At 32.5% G+C, this 19,119-nt stretch overlaps 1 protein-coding gene across 9 annotated transcripts in view; it reads right to left on the reverse strand.

Moving 5' to 3' along the window:
• TRPM7 (transient receptor potential cation channel subfamily M member 7) overlaps nt 1-19,119 on the reverse strand; it is a 121,660-nt gene that overhangs the window by 49,762 nt on the left and 52,779 nt on the right. For 8 of the 9 annotated variants that reach the window (XR_012330103.1, XM_073800986.1, XM_019929411.3 and 5 more), the window contains exons 12-19: nt 12,115-12,249; nt 8,700-8,753; nt 6,007-6,147; nt 5,583-5,717; nt 4,717-4,997; nt 3,465-3,693; nt 2,223-2,378; nt 2,002-2,145 (exon numbers count right to left, since the gene is read on the reverse strand). Coding sequence is in view for 8 of the 9 variants with exons in the window: in XM_073800986.1 (XP_073657087.1) it covers nt 2,002-2,145; nt 2,223-2,378; nt 3,465-3,693; nt 4,717-4,997; nt 5,583-5,717; nt 6,007-6,147; nt 8,700-8,753; nt 12,115-12,249 (1,275 nt within the window). In the remaining variant the exon portion in view is untranslated. The remainder of the gene's footprint in view (nt 1-2,001; nt 2,146-2,222; nt 2,379-3,464; nt 3,694-4,716; nt 4,998-5,582; nt 5,718-6,006; nt 6,148-8,699; nt 8,754-12,114; nt 12,250-19,119) is intronic. The other variant, XM_073800985.1, reaches the window with a different exon arrangement.

The raw sequence follows: 19,119 nt of genomic DNA on the forward strand, positions 1-19,119 counted from the left end.
CAATCATTAAATCTAAGTAGACAAAGGAAAATTCATACTGGAGGGAAACTTTATAAATGTAAAGACTGTGGAAAAGCCTTCAAATGGTGCTCAAAATGTACTCAACATCAGAGAATTCATACTGGGGAGAAACTATACAAATGTAAAGAATGTGGCAAAGCCTTTACCCAGGGCTCAAATCTTAAGCAGCATCAGATAATTCACACTGCAGAGAAGACTTACAAAAGTACAGAATGTGGCAGTACCTTTAATCAGCATTCATATCTTATTCAGCAGAGATCTCATACTGGAAAGAAACCTTACAAATGTAGCAAATGTGGCAAAGCCTTTAACTGGCTCTCAAAAACATCAGAAAATAACAGTAGAAAAAGTAGAAAAAAACCATAATAGCAAAAAACATACAAATGTAGAGAACGTGACAAAGCCTTCAACCAGAACTGTTACCTCGCTCAACATCAGAGAATCCATAGTGGAGAGAAACCCTACAAATGTAATAAGTGATGAAAGACATCAGTCCTAAATGTATACTTCAGAAAACACCTGAAGAGTTCACAGTGGAAAGAAACTTGAATGATGAAAAAAATGTGAAAGTACTTAATCAAAAATCAAATCTAAACAAATATCAGAATACATAGTAGAAAACATTAAAGTCAGTAACTTTTCTGGCGTTACTCTAATTGAGAATATTACAGAAAATAATCTAAAGTTAAAACACTTATAAAATTTGTTTGTGGTATTGATCACAGGGAATGATGTTTGGGCAGGTGTAATTATTATCAGCATCTTTTTTATACTGGCATTATTTGAGATTATTTGAAAATAATATTAGGTAGGAATCATTTATTTTTACTACTCCATGGATGTTTAAAGAGCCTGTAATGTAAAATGTACAATGAAAATCTAAATGGAGATGACATCTGTCATTGATTTAAATCATTCCTATAGATCACCATTAGTTAAGTGTTCAGGGAATCATTCTTTGTATTAAAGACAGAGGATCACTGTAAATTTTAAATAGTTGTGACCATTTGCTTTTAGGATAAAAGGATGTTAATTCATTAAAATCTTGATAAACATTCATTAAATCAACAGAAAGTCATGAATATAAGTTGGCATATTTGAAACAAATACATCTTCATCAATAACTAAGAAAAATACAGGTAACCCTTCCATAAGAAGTTATAAAATTACTGTACATCCATGTTTACTAAATAACTAGGCTTCTTTGTGTAAATCAAAAAAATCACAATTCTCAGATCATTCTATCCAAAGAACAAGAATTCTTCTGAATTACTGTAATCTGTATTTTGATAGAGAATCATAGATGGATTGTTAAAGGTTTATTTAGACCATGTAGGAACTTAATACGTTAACTAATAAAACTGAATGGTTTTTAATGTGGTAAAAACAATTTTTGCTCAATTTTAAAATATACCATGTTACTAATTCAAAAAGATACATGCACCCCAATGTTCATAGCAGCATTATTTACAATTGCTAAGATATGGAAGCAACCTAAGTGTCCATCAACAGATGAATGGACAAAGATGTGGTAAATATATACAATGGAATATTACTAAGCCATAAAAAAGAATGAAGTTTTGCCATTTGCAGCAACATGGATGGACTTGGAGGGTATTATCTTAAGTGAAGTCAGACAGAGAAAGACAAGTATTGTATGATATCACTTATACGTGGAATCTTAAAAATACAACAAACTAGTGAATATAACAAAAAAGAAGCAGACTCACAGATATAGAGAACAAACTAGTAGTTACCAGTGGGGAGAGGGAAGGGGGGGAGGGGCAATATAAAGGTAGGGGATTAAGAAGTACAAGCTATTAGGTATAAAATAAGCTACAAGGATATATTGTACAACATGGGGACTATAGCCAATATTTTATGATTTTATAAATGGAGTATAACCTTTAAAATTGTGAATCACTATATTATACACTGTAACATATAGTATCAATTATACTTCAATAAAAAAAATCATACCGTGTTAAACCAGAATTTTACAATTGGTGCATGATAAAAGGCATAAAACTTCCGTGTGATTGGAAGCTTTTTTGATTTTATTTGTATCTCCAATTCATTCTTCCCTTCATTCCTGTCCAATATTCTTACTTCTTTAAATACTTCCTAAAATAAAAAGAACATTTATTGTACATTTATTCACAACAAATTTATATTTACTTTAAATTTTTTCTCCTCCTTACCATGGGAATCTCTTCTGTTATGTTTTGAAAGTTGTTCTCACTATCTTCCATTGTCATTTGATGAGCATCTTGAGATTGTGGAATATGAGACATTTCAGCCTTAGTTTTATATTCTAACATTAATATGGCAGGTGGAACTAAAATGCTTAGTATGACCTAAAAATTTTAGAAACACAAAAGTTTACATTTTAAAATTAATGGCCTTCAAGAATATAATAAAGGCAATAAAAAGGTATACAATCTCCTGATTATTAGTTAGCCATTTTTCCCCTGGTGGTGCAGGGAAAAAAAACTTCATTTTACTTATATATAAAGAGGCCAGGTTGAATTGTTTTAAAGAGTAACAAAACATTTGAGTATTATGATATAAGGGTATAGAAAAGATTTAATAATTATTATACACTTGTCCTGTTAAAAAATCAGCTTACAATTTGTTCAGAAAATACATTTTTGTCTAAATAAAATGTAAGCCTTATGAAGTTAATATGTGCTTAATTTTATCCTAAATCTCTCTGCAAGTGTTCCACGTCACAACGTGATTACTCAGCTTGTGCCTCTATAAACAAAAAGGTTTATTTCAAAAATTTTATGTATTACCTGCAAAATCCTCAAGCACAAAGAAATTATAATTGTGTGTCAGGGTTTCTATTATAATTGTATATCAGGGTTAATCCTTCACCATTATTTTTAGTATATGATCAGTATTTATTATCCACTTACAATGATCAGTGATTAAACTACTTGCCTGATTTCTGCCTTCTATATTTCTATACCTTTTTTCAGACATAAAATAACAAAAAGGAAAGTTTAAAGTAAAATCTCTCACTAATGAAACTGAAAGTACCAGACAACATTTTACCCCAATTTTTAACCATAAAAACCGAGCAGATCCAATATACTTCAAGCAAATTAAAAGTAACAGATTATTAAGTTAGTAGATAGGTCCTGAATTTTAGAATTTGGGAATCATCTTTTCATAAAGCAACAACTTTTTTTTCATGGCTGCTATAAATGCCAATACTCCCATTTGTTGCTCTCATGCTCCTGGCTCAGACTGGGGAAACAATCACTATACACCACACCTGAAAAGGATTCAGAGTGAAGACTAAGAGGGATAAAATGCCAACACCGCAACCCCTACCACCCTCACAAATCAAGGCATTTTACTATACAGCTGAGCTAATTCCTCTGTTCTTTTTTATCTAATCACACACTTTATATTAAATTATTTCTAAGGTATACCTTGTACCAGGAATTTTTCCTCATATTCAGCCTTCCCATCCACATATCAGATAACAACATTTGTGTACAGGTGTGGGCTACAAAAGGTCTAAGTCTTGAAGAAACTGCTAACTTAAGACAGGTGGAATTACTCCAATTTTTCAGTTCGTAAGTGAGCAATTTCATAGCCATGGTTTCATCTTGTCTGAAGGATTGTTCTAATAATTCAACTGCCAGTTGACCAAAATCACTATCAAAAGATAAAAGCCAAAACATATTCAGATTACCAAATTGCAGTTTTAAACCATTATCCTTAAGTCATTCATAACATGTTCCAGTTTTTAGTATTTTCACACACACACTTAGGGAAATGTGAGGCATCAGAATCATAGTAGCCCTACGTTTTCAGATATCCACTACTATGTGAAAATCACAAAATATTAAAATATGCCACATTAGGAACAAGACTGAAAATGTGACTCCGGAGCACTTTCCCCTGGTCCTAGAAATAAACCTATAGACTCACAGGAAACCAAAACTGACAATATTCAGATGCTCTGTTCAGAAAGTCTCTATATAATATTTCAAACACAGAAGAGGGTTGGTACCCAGTAGAGAGGAAGAATAATGTGAATAGGGACTAACCTAATATGAAGAACATCTTAATCTTAAATCCCTGGTAACATGATCACAGGATCTCTATTTGAGTTATTTCCAGTAACAACTCTTACTCTCTTCCAAAGACAGCCCATTTTTGGGGAAGGTGGTCCTATTCTCTATTATAAAGCTTCCTACAAACTACCTTTCTAGCTTAATATTCTATTACTCCCCTAAGTAGACTGTAAAACTTGTGAACTATTTTATTCTTCTACGTATGTAGTCCCACCAGCTGAAATGCCCTTCCAGCTGAATTAAATTTATTTCCTTAGACTACAGCTCAAACCTCACTTTCTTCCTTTCCCCACCACTTCAAATGGAACTTTTCCTAATCTAATTGCTATTATGTACAACTAATTATTAAACTGATTTCTGGCATTTCTTCTTTCTTGTTGAGATATTTAACTCTTGAACTGCAAACAATATACATGCCTAGGCAGCAAAGTTTCTTTTTGAGTTTTAAAAAAAAAACTTAAACATTTAGAAAGTGGGTTTCTCTTAATTTTTCCAGTAAAATTATAATATGTAACCTAATTAGTGCATGGCACTATAATCTCCACTTAAACCCCCTCTATTTTGTATTTTAAAATGTTTCAAATGATAAAATGTAACTTACTTGGAATACTGTTTCAATTCCTCTGAAGTATCATCTACGAGGTCACTCTGCTTTGCTTCATATGCCATTGAACGATAGATCTTACAGGCAACTAATGCTTTAGCCATTGATTCTTCACCATGCTGCCACAAAAAACGGGCCATGACCTGCCTCTTCATAAGGCAAGCCCAAATTAGCAGTTCATTAAGTGGATAAGGAAAGCGCTTGGTTTCTGGATCATCAATATCTACAATTTCATCTTTGGTTCTTTTCTTCTTTCCTTCTTCCACAGCTGTATCAATCTTTAAGAGAAAATAAATGTTATAAGGCTCATCAAAATAAGGCCATAAGACATTCATGTGAGAATTTTAATAAAATACCCTTTATTATTCAATTTCATACAGCTGCACAAATCAAAATAGCATAAATTTTACACACTTGATTTTTATTATAGCTATTCATTTTATAGAAATGTCATTTCCAAAAAAATGTCTTTGCAACGAAGTTTTCCAGGATTAAAGAAAGGGCCTAAATATTTCAACTAATATCCAATAAAACACAGTATTAATGAAAGGAAAGTTTGGATAACACCTCTGTCTTGCATGTTGTTAATCAAGTAAATATGGAATAAAAGGAGCCAGTTAAGCAATAATCAAAGCATCTAAAAATTCTGGTCATTATCATAGTTAAATACTAAAAAATAACAGAATCATTAACAATGAATATCTTTTGGCATATAGGAAAATGAAGAATCAAGGATATAATACCATATCTAAAAACAAAAGATAATTCTTACTAAAACAAGTAGTTTTTTGCTTCATAATACTAAGTAATTTAGAAAGAACAAAATGTGAAAGCCAGAAAGGGTAATATTTAAACAAATATACCTTTGGTCGGTAGGGCTGTGCTGTTTTAATGAAATGATTATGCCTCATTTTTTCCTTTTTATCTGCTCTATTGCCAAAAGATTCCTGACTCTTTCGCAATTGAGGAGTGCTGCTGGAGGTATTTCTGCCAGACCTCTGAAAACAAAAGCTTATTAGATTTTATAGATTTAAATATGCTGTTATGCTATAAAAAAATCAGTTTTTACTCATGTATGTATATATAAATATGTGTACGCACACCAAAAAAAATATATAGTTTCTTCAGGATTTCAATTACAAAATATTTCTAAGTACTCTTAGTTTAAAATCTCATGTTTTTAAGGCAATCCCACTTTTACCATTCTAAGTAATTTTTAACTTTTAAAGTGTGTAAGTTCATTTTAAAGCACATCTATAGACTTCCCCCCAAATATTAATTACATACCCGATTATTTCCACCAAGACTATTATATATTAATCGAAAACGTTTCCGAGTGTAGGTGCATCTATAGGTTCCTCCCATAAGATATTCAATAACAAGTCCTATATCAATTAGAGTGATCTTATATCCTGGAGGAAGATTCCCCTGAAAACAAAGCATTAGTTTTAAAAAGACAAAATAGTATTTCTCAATATTTCCATGCCATGCCTAGAAATGTGCCTACTACTCTCCAAAATAACAAATGTTTACTTGTTACAGGAAGCTGGAGTTGCCAGCAGCTAACTTTACAGAAGAAGGGAGTGATTTGTTTCTGTTTCCTTTTGTAAGAAGAGAGATTCTGAAGTTTTGAAGTCCCAACGGTGTGGCTCAGGACAGGAGTATGGCTTACAACAGGAAGATAATTCGATCTCTCCACCGTACTAATACTTCACACACACAGGCAAAGAAACCTCTAAGTGCCAAGTATTCTGTTTCGCCGTGGCACATAAGTTGCATTTTCCTGCATAAATAATGCTATAAATGTTTCCTGAGGGGCCCATTAATACTTATAAATATTTTTAACCAAAATTATATTGGCCATATTGTAGATTACACGTTTTTATAGCCTTGACTAGAATTCAACTGCCGCCTATAACATTGTTCAGAGATAAAAATTCATTTTCCCAGGGTATCAATTTACAAATGAACTTTTGGAACATAATCCATTTGTGAGTTTGGAAAGACAGTTTCAGAATGAATTATTGGTTAAAGGGTTTAATCATCAGATGAGTTATATATGTTAACCAATTCTGCCCTCTTACACCATCCATCACCATTCTTTTCATTTCCCTAATTATAACTTCATGAACTTAGTACTTTTTAAAATGCTTATACTTTTTATATTTTGGCTGCATCTGTGAAGTTTCTAATTTCTAGATACCTATATTCTTTAGATCGCTAATTTAAAAACTAATCAAAAAACATATTTTCACCTTAAATACAAGATTTTTGTTTTTATTTCATCTTAAGCAACCTCAAAATATGCTCTATGATTAAGGATGTCAGGTATGATAGATATTTTAGCTTTATTTTTTTTTAAATCTGACAAATACCCTTATGTTATGAATTCACGTGTATGGGAAATACTTAATTTAAGGAAAATAATGTGAGTTATCTAAAAAAAAGATAAGCAATTTCTCAAGCTATACAAATAACTCTTAGAAAACTCATTAATTTGAATTAGAAAATATTCAATTACTGCTTTTACTTCAGGATTTTTCACTTATGCAAGTAGAAAAACTGGGCTTATTATTATAGCCATCAATGTAAAAGAAGTTAACATATAACAAATCTCCTATGTGAGGTTCCCAGAATTAATAACTATAGTTCTGCTAAACCACATAAGTAAATCATAATGCAAATGTGTTTAAGAAATCCCTGGACTGAAGGTCTCCCTCATTATTCAAGCTTTCTGGGAAGAAAAAAAAAAAAAAGAAAGCTTTAGTTACTTAAACAAAACGAACAAAAATTAATGTGAACTGTCCAGAATAGGAAAATCCACAGAGATAGAAAAGAATTAACAGTTGCTTAGGGCGGGCTCAGAGGCAAGGAGTAGACAAGTAGCAGGAATGGGGAGAGACTGCTAATGGGTATGAAGTTACTTTGGGGGGTACTGTAAATACTCTAAAATTGTGGTGACGGTGGCACTACCCTAAATATAGAAAGTCACTGAACTATATATACACTTCACATGGATGAATGTTATGGTATGTGAAATACATTTCAATAAAGCTACAAAGAAAAGCACATGGAAAAAAATAAAAAAAATTTTAAGTATGACAAAGTCTAAGTTCTTTCTATGAAATGTTAGTTTAGTATTAAACATATTACAAAACACAGAAAATGACATTTCTATCAAGTTTTCCATTTTTTAATAGTATACTCACACTTAATGGCAAGTAAAACATTTGAATGAAGAATTCTAGAAGGAAAGCATTTCAGTTCAGAAACTTTAAAAATAATTCAGTTAACTAACTATGAGTACTTTTTCATCAAGGGAAATAAAACTATTGGATATCAATAGTTTAAATTGTTATAATTTTTAAATAAGCGTTTAAAACTATTAATTCACAGAGAATTCAGTAGAAAAGAAGAGGAATATCAGTGTATCAAATTTAGTCACCACAGAATGGCTTCAGACCGTATGAGAGCCTTATATATGAAATCACTACCAATACTGAATATAAAAGAAGGGGGAAGAGGGAGACAGAGATGGTGGCGGGGGGCAGGAGAAAGACATACACAGAAAGAAAGACAGAACATTTACAGCCTTTTTATTGGCAAAATCTGCCACTGAAGATCACCAATCTGTGTTTCTCTCAATGTCCTTTACATGCCCAGGGAACAAATTTCTTCTTAACACAGACAAAGAAGACCTTCCTTTATGAACAAATGAGCATTAAGAAATTCATCATACTGTATCCTGGATGACTAGAAGCTCAGATTTTAATTTCATAAACTTTCCTTTCTCTTGATTTCTGATACATTATGCTCTTTACTCCTGTATTACTACAAATTTATCCCTTATTTTAATCTCGATCTAAAAAAAGTCACTTTATTGCTAATTTTAAGATGCACTGAAATGCTTTCTAGAAACAGATGAAGTATAAATGACTTTTTTAAAATAACATTTTTCGAAAACAAAAATAATCTTTTACCTGTTTGACATCTCGAACAAGATGAAATAGCATTGGATTAGTTGGGCCTTGTTTCTTTAAGGAGAAAATAATTAGAGCAAACTATTATTTTTCTTCTAAAATAACTTAAACAACTTCCTTTTTGTTACAGGACTTTTGTTCTTACACAAATTATATTGTTTTTGAGTTATACAAGTTCTGTTCATAAAATGGAACAAAGAAAAAGATGTAACTATTTCATGTTGTCATATTTACCTTTAACAAGATATATAATTTCTTATGCTCTTACATTTTTACTTATGCAAAACACAAAAGCTTTTCTTTTCTAAAAGTCATGCAAACATTGCAAGCTTCACAATTATATGTTAAATTTAATTTATATTTCATTGATAATGGAGGCATACATTCTCTTTCCTCTTGTTAAAATGTCTGTACCTCTGTTTCTGCCACTAATCATCAAGCTGTAGCAATACATTAAATATTTTGGGTAACAAACTTTTAACATTTATATAGGCCATCTTTTCCCTATTATCTTAATTCTATTTAAATATAATATTACAGTAGACTAATGACAAGTTTCATTTTTACATTAATCTTATTTTGATGGTATCCTGTATTTTGAAAAAATACCCAGGAGTATATGTTCCCCCATCAAAACTGAGATAAATGGGCCAAAAAGATATTCTTCTAAACTTTTTGGACAGTGCTCTGACCTATATGAAGTTTACTGCAATTGATTCTATGTAGCACAAATCAAGAGAATTATTGTCAATACTTTAAATCTATTGTTTAAAAGAAATACCAAATGAGATTTTTCTCCCACCCCTGTGTTACTGTTAATTTTTATGAGGTCATTGTAGTAATCAATTCAATGTACTTCTCCATTTTGATTACATATACTTGGTAATACATTTTCAAATCTAAGTGGGTAAACTTATTATTCCTTTGAAAACAATATTACTTTCTTTGATTTTACGGGCTTTCAAATTCTATATAATATCTAAAGATGGCTATAACTGATACTGCATTCTTTTTACAGTATTTAGTCTATAGACTTAAGAGCTGAGTTCCCTCAGCTCATTCTCCCCTGTAAGTTAATTTTTTTTATTTAAAATGTCATTTATTTTTAACATAAAGAAACTTAGTAGAAATATTTACAAAAAATTGGTAATATTTTAGTGCACTAAGCCTTACAAAATATTTACAGCTCAAACATTTCTGAAATGCAAAGGATTATAAAAAATAAAGACAGAAGGCCTGTAAGTTAATTTTTTAAAAATAAATGTGTCTTCTAAGTGAATGTGAATTATTTCATAGTTTTTAAGTATTAGGAAGCTTCATTGTATTTTCTCTAATAATATATAATCAGAGAGAAACGCAATTTTTGTAATTCTATTTTATCTTAATTCATTAATGTTTATTCATTAAATATAACTTCTTAGTAAAAAAATAAGTATACTTTAACACAGCAGTTCTCAAAAGTACAATCTGGGGACTCCTGAAGGCCCCCAAGACCCTTTTAGGAGGCCCACAAGATCAAAAGTGTTTTCAGAATCATGTTAAAATGTTATTTGCATTTATTCATTCTCATTCTCTCAGTGTTCAGTGGAGTTTTCCAGAGGCTTCATGATGTGTGATATTAAATTCAAAAGCAAACATGAGAATCCAGCTGCCTTCTATGAAACCAGACATTAAAGAGATTTGTAAGCCATAAAAGTATTCTACTCTCCTCATTAATTCTTTTTTGTTTTCTTGGGAAATGTTATATACATTAACATGTAATGGATTTATTATTTGTATTGAAGTACAAATTAATAAATATTTTTAAAATTTCTTGGTGTTACATTCCAATATGGTACATATCAACACACATAAGCAAAACCTCTCTAGAACAGCTCTTTGATGTCCTCAATAATTTTATGTAATAGGATCTTGATAACAAAAAGTTTGAGAACCACTGCTTTATCATGTTATATATAATCCCTTAAATTTAAAAAATTTTATCAATAATTGATGCTGAATGTTAACTATTATCTTAATAACTTTGAGTTATACAGTTAAAAAAATTACTTTCCTTGCTAATGGGATCAATTTTTATTTTTAGTGTTTTATATTTGCTTTACATTTCAGGGATAAACCTTACTTCGGCACAATGAATAATTTTTACATCTATTTGCTAGAGACAGTAGAACGCCAACAAATCCCTACTCAAAGGAAATTTACAATCCACAGTAGAAGACATAACTGTACTTAACAAACTGCACCACTGGGCTTCAATGTAGTACTGCCTCGGCATTTTAACTAGGTTCCAAACAAAGAATAAAATCCAGTAAGTGGGTAGTAGTAGCTGGAAGAAAAACACATACCAGCACTGTGTAAACAATTAATGCTTTTTTAAAAAGTTTATATTTTGGGGAAATAGTACGTAGATGACATAGTTGAAATATCCACTATGCGGAGGTGGGAGATAGGAATTAAAAGGCCAAGTGAGAGAGATAGCTGAGGCACAATTTCAAAAGCTGAAGAGCTCTGAAAATCAAGCGAAGGGTTTGAGTATTATTCTATACATACTGGGGAGCCATCAAAAGTTTTTAAACTGGGGAAAGATATGATAAAATATGTCACTATAAGAATATTTAGGTTAAAGATTTGAAAATAGACAAGGAAATGAGATTACTGAAGTAGTATAGGCTGGAAATGATTGAGTAGTACAAAGACATTAGGAATGAAAAGAAAGAGATAAATAGGTAGAAACTGATAAATAAAAGTAAACAGCTTTGCAGAGAAGTCAAAGTTAGAAAGCTAGGATTTGGTCCTAGTACTCCTCAAGGTATACTTCTATTAGTAATGAAAAACCATTAAGAAGAGTAGTATTTACCCTCTCCAATGTTAGTGATATGAAATTTGAAACAAAATGAGAAAGGCTTTGTAAAAGGAATAATTAGTTTTCAGGAGCTCTTTAAAAGAAAAATTGAAAAACAGTACGTAAGCTGAAAGTACGACACCACAAGGTCAAAATCATGAATGTAAACAACAAAAAGGAGAAAAGAAAAAGCAATGTGTAATTTCTCCATTGGTCAAAGGAATCAAAAGAAATTTGGTGTAACAAATGACCACCAAGAAAAAGAAGAAATATAATGACTCTACAATTAAGAACTTGATCTTATAGTTTTAAAAAGGGTTGAGGTGAAGGAAAGGGTTAACACTAACGACATCTCTTTCCTATGTGGCTATGGTGACAGAGAAGGTCTCCAGAAACAGGGAAAGGGTTTCAGACTGTCATATAAACAATCTATACTAAGACTGGCTGTAATTTTTCCATGTAATCCAGCAAAATATTAAAGGTTTTACCAATAGGAATGAATATACTCAGGTAAAATGACACTTTCCAAAGATGATAAAGCTTAGTCCACAAAGAATTTTAACATACACTTACAGTGTTGTAAAGTTCTTCCAGTCTAGGAATGGTAAGGAATTTATGCATGCTTACTCCATTTTCAATAAGAAGTTTTACAAATGCAACTCTATCCATTACAAGAGCATCAAGCATAGCTTGTTCCAAGGATCCAACCTAAAACAGTATCAAAATTAATAAAATTATACAAACAGTTCTACATGCAAGTCCTTAGGATTTATACATATTTGTTCCTAAACAGTTTTAAAACAAAATAAAAAAGATGCAAAGTAATAAAAGGCTAGGACTTAAGGTATATAGGGAATAGATAAAAAGATCTCACTAGGGTAGCATTCCCTAAAAAACATTCTGTAGGACAGCAAGGGTTACGTGGGGGTGAAAACAAGAAAGAATCCACCATCAAGTAAATTTTGGGAAAAATACCTTAGAGCAATGGTTCTCAGTGTTTAAGAAAGGTTTTTTAGAGGGATCATTTCAATAATTGGGGGCCACTACTACATTTAATGGACACGGTCAAAAGATACCAGAAATCATGCAATATGCCAGACAATGTCACTCAAAAAGGAATTGCCTTGTATCTCATACAACTTTCTATTATCCTGTTAGATTCTCACAAATGAAAATCCAGTAATTCTGCTTTACATATAAACACAAAGTATTCTGTCACAAACTTTCCAAAAATACAACTACTATGTAAGTCAGAAAAGATTGTACATTTTCTTTAGTTTTCTTTAGAACTTTAACAGAAACCATTCACCGTCAGAGAAAAATCATATCTCTTAACAGCAATACAACATGCGGCACTGCAGTTTAATATAACACGCGTATCAGTCAGCATTTGTAGCGCTCCCTTGTAAGTTTTTAGAGACACTTTTACAGACTTCAACAGACACTGAATCAAACACTCTAAAATCAGTAAAGACACAAATACAGAAATTTCACTGAGAAGCATTATAAAAGTCATCTTATTAATGTAATAATATTAGTATGTTTAGTATTACTGATATATTAATATTTTAATAATACCTCATTGCTTCTGTAAAATTTTAAATATTTTGGTATCATAGGATAAAAAACTTTGTGAAAATCAATACCAGAATCACTGGGTTTGGGCATCCCTGGTGGCGCAGTGGTTAAGAATCCGCCTGCCAATGCAGGGGACACGGGTTCGAGCCCTGATCTGGGAAGATCCCACATGCCGTGGAGCAACTAAGCCTGTGCGCCACAACTACTGAGCCTGCACTCTAGAGCCCATGACCCACAGCTACTGAGCCCGCGTGCCTAGAGCCCGTGCTCTGCAACAAGAGAAGCCACCGCAATAAGAAGCCTGCACACGGCAAACGAAGAGTAGCCCCCACTCCCCGCAACTAGAGAAAGCCCGCGTGCAGCAACAAACACCCAACGCAGCCAAAACTAAATAAATAAACTAAATAAATTTTTAAAAAAATCACTGAGTTTTTTCACCTCTTGTTTTTAAATCTTTATTGTCTTCAAAAGTTTACCATACAACTATACAACTTCTCTACAGCAGTTTCTATTACCATTTCCTTACCCAATCTACCCGATTTCCATTACTTTGCAAAGGATAGGGTCTCCAAAATCTTTTTAGCATACAGACTAAATGCACGCCTTATGCATGATGGATGATGATCAGACAGCAGATATGTTTTCTGTCATTTTTTTTTCACCACTCAGTTCTATTTCATAACAAGGAAAATATTTTGGCATTGCACTTAAAAACAAGGCACAACTAACTTATAAGAATGTAATACTTATTCAATTTCTCATATATTAACAGCCTATAATTGATCATGGCATGTTATTCCTATTTTAGTTAAGATTATCTCCTACTTTCTCGTATCACATACAAATCTGATTTGTTATTAACTTATTCTAACATTAACAACATTTACTCTATTGCTCAGTTGGTCTTCTCTCCTTTCTTTTCTTATCCTGTACTTGTAAGGGGTGTTCTTCTGTTCCCCATGGGTTTTAAGTTACCAACAATAACATTCCTGTATTAGTCTGGTTAATTAAAAAAATCATCACCAAAACCTATGTCAAGGATCTTACCACCTATGTTTTCTTTTAAAAGTTTTATGGTTTCAGGTCTTATGTTCAAGTCTTTAATCCATTTTGAATTAATTTTTGTGTGTGGTATAAGACAGTGGTCAAGTTTCAGTCTTCTGCATGTGGCTGTCCAATTTGCCCAACATCAATAATTGAAAACACTGTCCTTCTCCCATTGTATATTCTTGACTACTCTGTCATAAATTAATTGACCATATGTGCATGAGTTTATTTCTGGGCTCTCTATTCTGTTCCACTGACCTATATACCTATTTTTATGCCAATACCATACTGTTTAAATTACCATAGCTTTGTGACACAGTCTGACACCAGGAAGCATAATGCCTCCAGTTTTGTTCTTCTTTCTCAAGATTGTTTTGGCTATTCAGGATCTTTTGTGGTTCCATACAAATTTTAGAATTGCTTGTTTTATTTCTGTGAAAAATGCCATTGGAATTTCAATAGAGATTGCACGGAATCTGTAGATTGCTTTGGGTAGTATAGACATTTTAGCAATACTAATTCTCCCAATCAATGAGCACAAAATATCTTTCCATTTCTCTGTATCTTCTTCAATTTCTTTCATCAACATATTATAGTTTTTAGTTCACAGATCTTTCACCTCCTTGGTTGAATTTATTCCTAGGTAATTTATTCTTTTTGATGCAATTGCAAGTGGGATTGTTTTCTTAATTTCTCTTTCAGATATTTTGTTATTAGTGTATAGAAACACAACAAATTCATGCATATTTATTTTGTATCCTACAACTTTGCTGAACTCATTTATTAGTTCTAACAGTTTTTTGGTGAAGTCTTTAGGGTTTTCTACACATAGTATCATGTCATCAGCAAAGAGTGACAGTTTTATTTCTTCCTTTCCAATTTAGATGCCTTTTATTACTTTTTCCTTCCTAACTGCTGTGGCTAGGGCTTCCAATACTATGCTGAATAAAAGTAGCAAGAGCGGGCATCCTTGTCTTGTTCCTGTTCTTAGAGGAAAAGCTTTCAACTCTTCACCATTGAATATGATGTTACCTGTAGGCCTTTATTATGTCATATATGCCTTTATTATGTTGAGGTGCCTTCCCTCTATACCTGCTTTGTTGAGAGTCTTTATCATAAATGGATATAGAATCATGTGAAATGTTTTTTCTGTATCCACTGAGTTGATTATACGATTTTTATCATCGTTTTTCTTAATGTGATATATCACGTTGACTGATTTGCAGATCCCCGGAATAATCCCACTTGATTATGGTATATGGTCCTTTGAAAGTATTGTTGAATTCAGTTTCCTAAATATTCTGAAGATTTTCAAAAGATGTTGTCTGAGGGTATGGATTCCAGTCAGTCTGAATCTGGATGCTGAAATACTCCCCTTAGGGACCCTGATAGGTAACTGCACATTCTCCACTACTGGGAGCTAGTAAAAATACAATACGTTGCTTGAACAAGCAGAAAGGTTTGAGAGAGAACAAAAAGCTGAGTCAAGGTTGATTGACAAGGCTCATCCCCTACACAAGGCTACTTCTTCAAGACTGGAAGAGGTGGTTATTTCATCTACTGTACAGAAACCAAAACACAGTCAAGTAAAATGGAGAAACTGAGAAATATGTTCCAAATGAAAGAACAAGATAAAACCTCAGGGAAAAACCTCAATGAAATGGAGATAAGTAATTTACCTGATAAAGAGTTCAAAGTAATTATTATAATGATGCTCACCAAATTGTGGAAAAGAATGAACACAGTGAGAACTTCAACAAAGAGATGGAAAATCTAAGAAAGTACCAAATAGAAGTCACAGAGCTGAAGAATAAAAAACTGAACTGAAAAATACACTAACAGGGTTCAAGAGCAGACTAGATGAAGCAGAAGAAAGGATCTGTCAACTTGGAGACAAGGTAGTGTAATTCACCCAGAGTAGCAAAAAGAACTTTTAAAAAAGTTAAGTTAGCTTAAGGGACTTATGGGACAACATCAAATGGACTGATACATTTTAGGGTTCCCAGAAGAAGAGAGAGACAAAGGGGCAGAAATTGTATTTGAAGAAATAATGGCTGAAACTTCCCTAACCTGGGGAAGAAAACAGACATTCAGATACAGGAAGCTCAGAGAGTTTCAAATGAACCTATAGAGACTCACACCAAGACACATAATTGAAATGCCAAAAGTTAAAGACAAGGAAAGAATATTAAAAGCAGCAAGAGAAAAACAACTTGTTACATACAAGGGAACCTCCATAAGACTATCAGCATATTTTTCAGCAGAAACTTTGCAGGCCAGAAGGGAGTGGCATGATATATTCAAAGTACAGAAAGAAAAAACTTCCAACCAAGAATACTCTACCTGGCAAAAATTCTTATTCTGAATTGAAAGAGAGAAAGACTTTTCCAAACTAGCAAAAGCTAAAGAGGTTGATTACCACTAAACCAGCCTTTCAAGAAATGTTAAAGGAGCTTCTTTTAAGCTGAAAAGAAAGGGTGGTAATTAGTAACAAGAAAACACATGAAAGAAATCTCACTGAAAAGGTAAATATATAGTAAAAATAGTAGATTAATCACTTATGAAGTTAGAATAAAGGTTGAAAGACAAAAGTAGTAAAAATAGCCATGATTACAATAATTAGTTAAGGGATACTCGAGGTAAAAAGATGTAAACTGTGACATGAAAAACAGAAAAGAGGAAAATAAAAATGTTGAGATTTAGAATGGGATCAAACAAATGGTTATCAACATAAAATAGACATTACAGATATAAGTTATTATATGTAACCCTCATAGTAAACACAAAGCAAAAACCTATACACAAAAGACAAATACACAAAAGACAAAGAGAAAAAAATATAAGCATATCACTAAAGTCATCAAATCATAAAAGAAGAGAGCAAGAGAGAGAGAAAAAAGGAACAGAATGGAACTACAAAAACAGTCAGAAAACAATTAACAAAATATCAGTGAGTACATACTTATAATAATTATTTTAAATGCAAATGGACTAAGTTCAACAATTCAAACACACAGAGTAGCTGAATGGATAATAACACAAGACCTATCTATACGCTGCCTATAAGACACTCACTTTAGATGTAAAGACACACATATAGACTGAAAGTGAAGAAATGGAAAAGGATATTCCATGCAAATGGAAACCAAAAGGAAGCTTACTTGTATCAGACAAAATAAACTTTAAAAAAAAGACTGTAATAAGAAACAAAGATGGATGGCACATAATGATAAAGGGGTCAATTCAACAAGAAGATACAATATATGTAAATATTTATGTACCCATCATAGGATCATATAAATACATAAAATAAATATTAACAGTCTTAAAGGGAGAAACAGACAGCAATACAAAATAATAGAGGACTTTAATACCCACTTACATCAGTGGAGAGATCATCCAGACAGAAAATCACTAAGAAAACATCAGCCTTAAATGACACATTAGACCAATGGACTTAACAGATATACAGAACGTTCCATCCAAAAGCAAGAGAATACACATTCTTCTCAAGTGCACACAGAAAATTTTGCAAGATAGACCATGTTAGACCATAAAACAAGTCCTAATAAATTTAAGAAGACTGAAATCATGTCAAGCATCTTTTCTGACCACAATGGTATGAAACTAGAAATTACACAAAGAAAACTGGAAAATTCATAAATACATGAAGATCAAACAACATACTACTCAACAACCAATGGGTCAAAGAAGAAATCAAAAGAGAAATTAAGAAGTACCTTGAGAGGGCTTCCCTGGTGGCGCAGTGGTTAAGAATCTGCCTGCCAATGCAGGGGACACGTGTTCGAGCCCTGGCCCAGGAAGATCCCACATGCCACAGAGCAACTAAGCCCGTGCACCACAACTACTGAGCCTGCACTCTAGAGCTTGCGTGCCACAACTACTGAAGCCTATGTGCCTAGAGCCCGTGCTCTGAAACAAGAGAAGCCACTGCAATGAGAAGCCCGCACACTGCAACGAAGAGTAGACCCCGCTCGCCGCAACCAGAGGAAAGCCCACGCACAGCAACAAAGACCCAACGCAGCCAAATAAATAAATAAATAAAAAGTACCTAGAGAGAAACAAAAATGGAAATATAACATACCAAAATTTGTGGGATGCAGCAAAAGCAGTTCCAACAGGGAAGATCACAGCGATAAATGCCTACCTCAAAAAACAAGAAAAGTCTCAAATAACCTAACTTTACACCTCAAGAAACCACAAAAAGAAGAACAAACGATACTCAAAGTTAGTAGAAGGAAGAAAGTAATGAAAATTAGAACAGATATAAATGAAACAGATTGAAAAGACAACTAGAATGAAACTAGAACTAGTTCTCTGAAAAGATAAAATTGACAAACCCTTAGCTAGACTCAGGAAGAAAAAAAAGAGAGGACTCAAATAAAATCAAAAATGAAACAGATGTTACAACTGATACCACAGAAATACAAAGGATCATTAAGAGGTTAATATGAATAATTACATGCCAACAAACTGGACAGCCTAGAAGAAACAGATAAATTCCTAGAAACATACAACCTATCAAGACCAAATCATGATGAAATAGAAATTCTGAACAGTCTGATTACTAGTAAGGACCAGATAGCTTCACTGGTGAATTTAACCAAACATTCAAAGAACTAATACCAATCCTTTTCAAACTCTTCCAAACTCATTTTATGAGTCCAGCATTACTCTGATACCAAAACCAGACAAGGACCCCAGAAGAAAAGAAAATTACAGGCCAACATTCCTGACAAATACAGATGCAAAGAGCACTATTTCTAAAACTTTTTTCAGTTACAGGATTTTTAAAGATCTATACCCTATAAAAAACACAGTTTTTATCAAGAGGCAAATAGAACTTATTAAATCCTAAATGGATCTGAATGTTGCAGAAATGTTTGGCTACAATAAGTTTGCACTTTTGACTGACAGGTAAATGTCAAGTTA

Source organism: Tursiops truncatus, chromosome 2 (genome assembly GCF_011762595.2).
Source record: "Tursiops truncatus isolate mTurTru1 chromosome 2, mTurTru1.mat.Y, whole genome shotgun sequence".
Lineage (NCBI taxonomy): Eukaryota > Metazoa > Chordata > Mammalia > Artiodactyla > Delphinidae > Tursiops > Tursiops truncatus.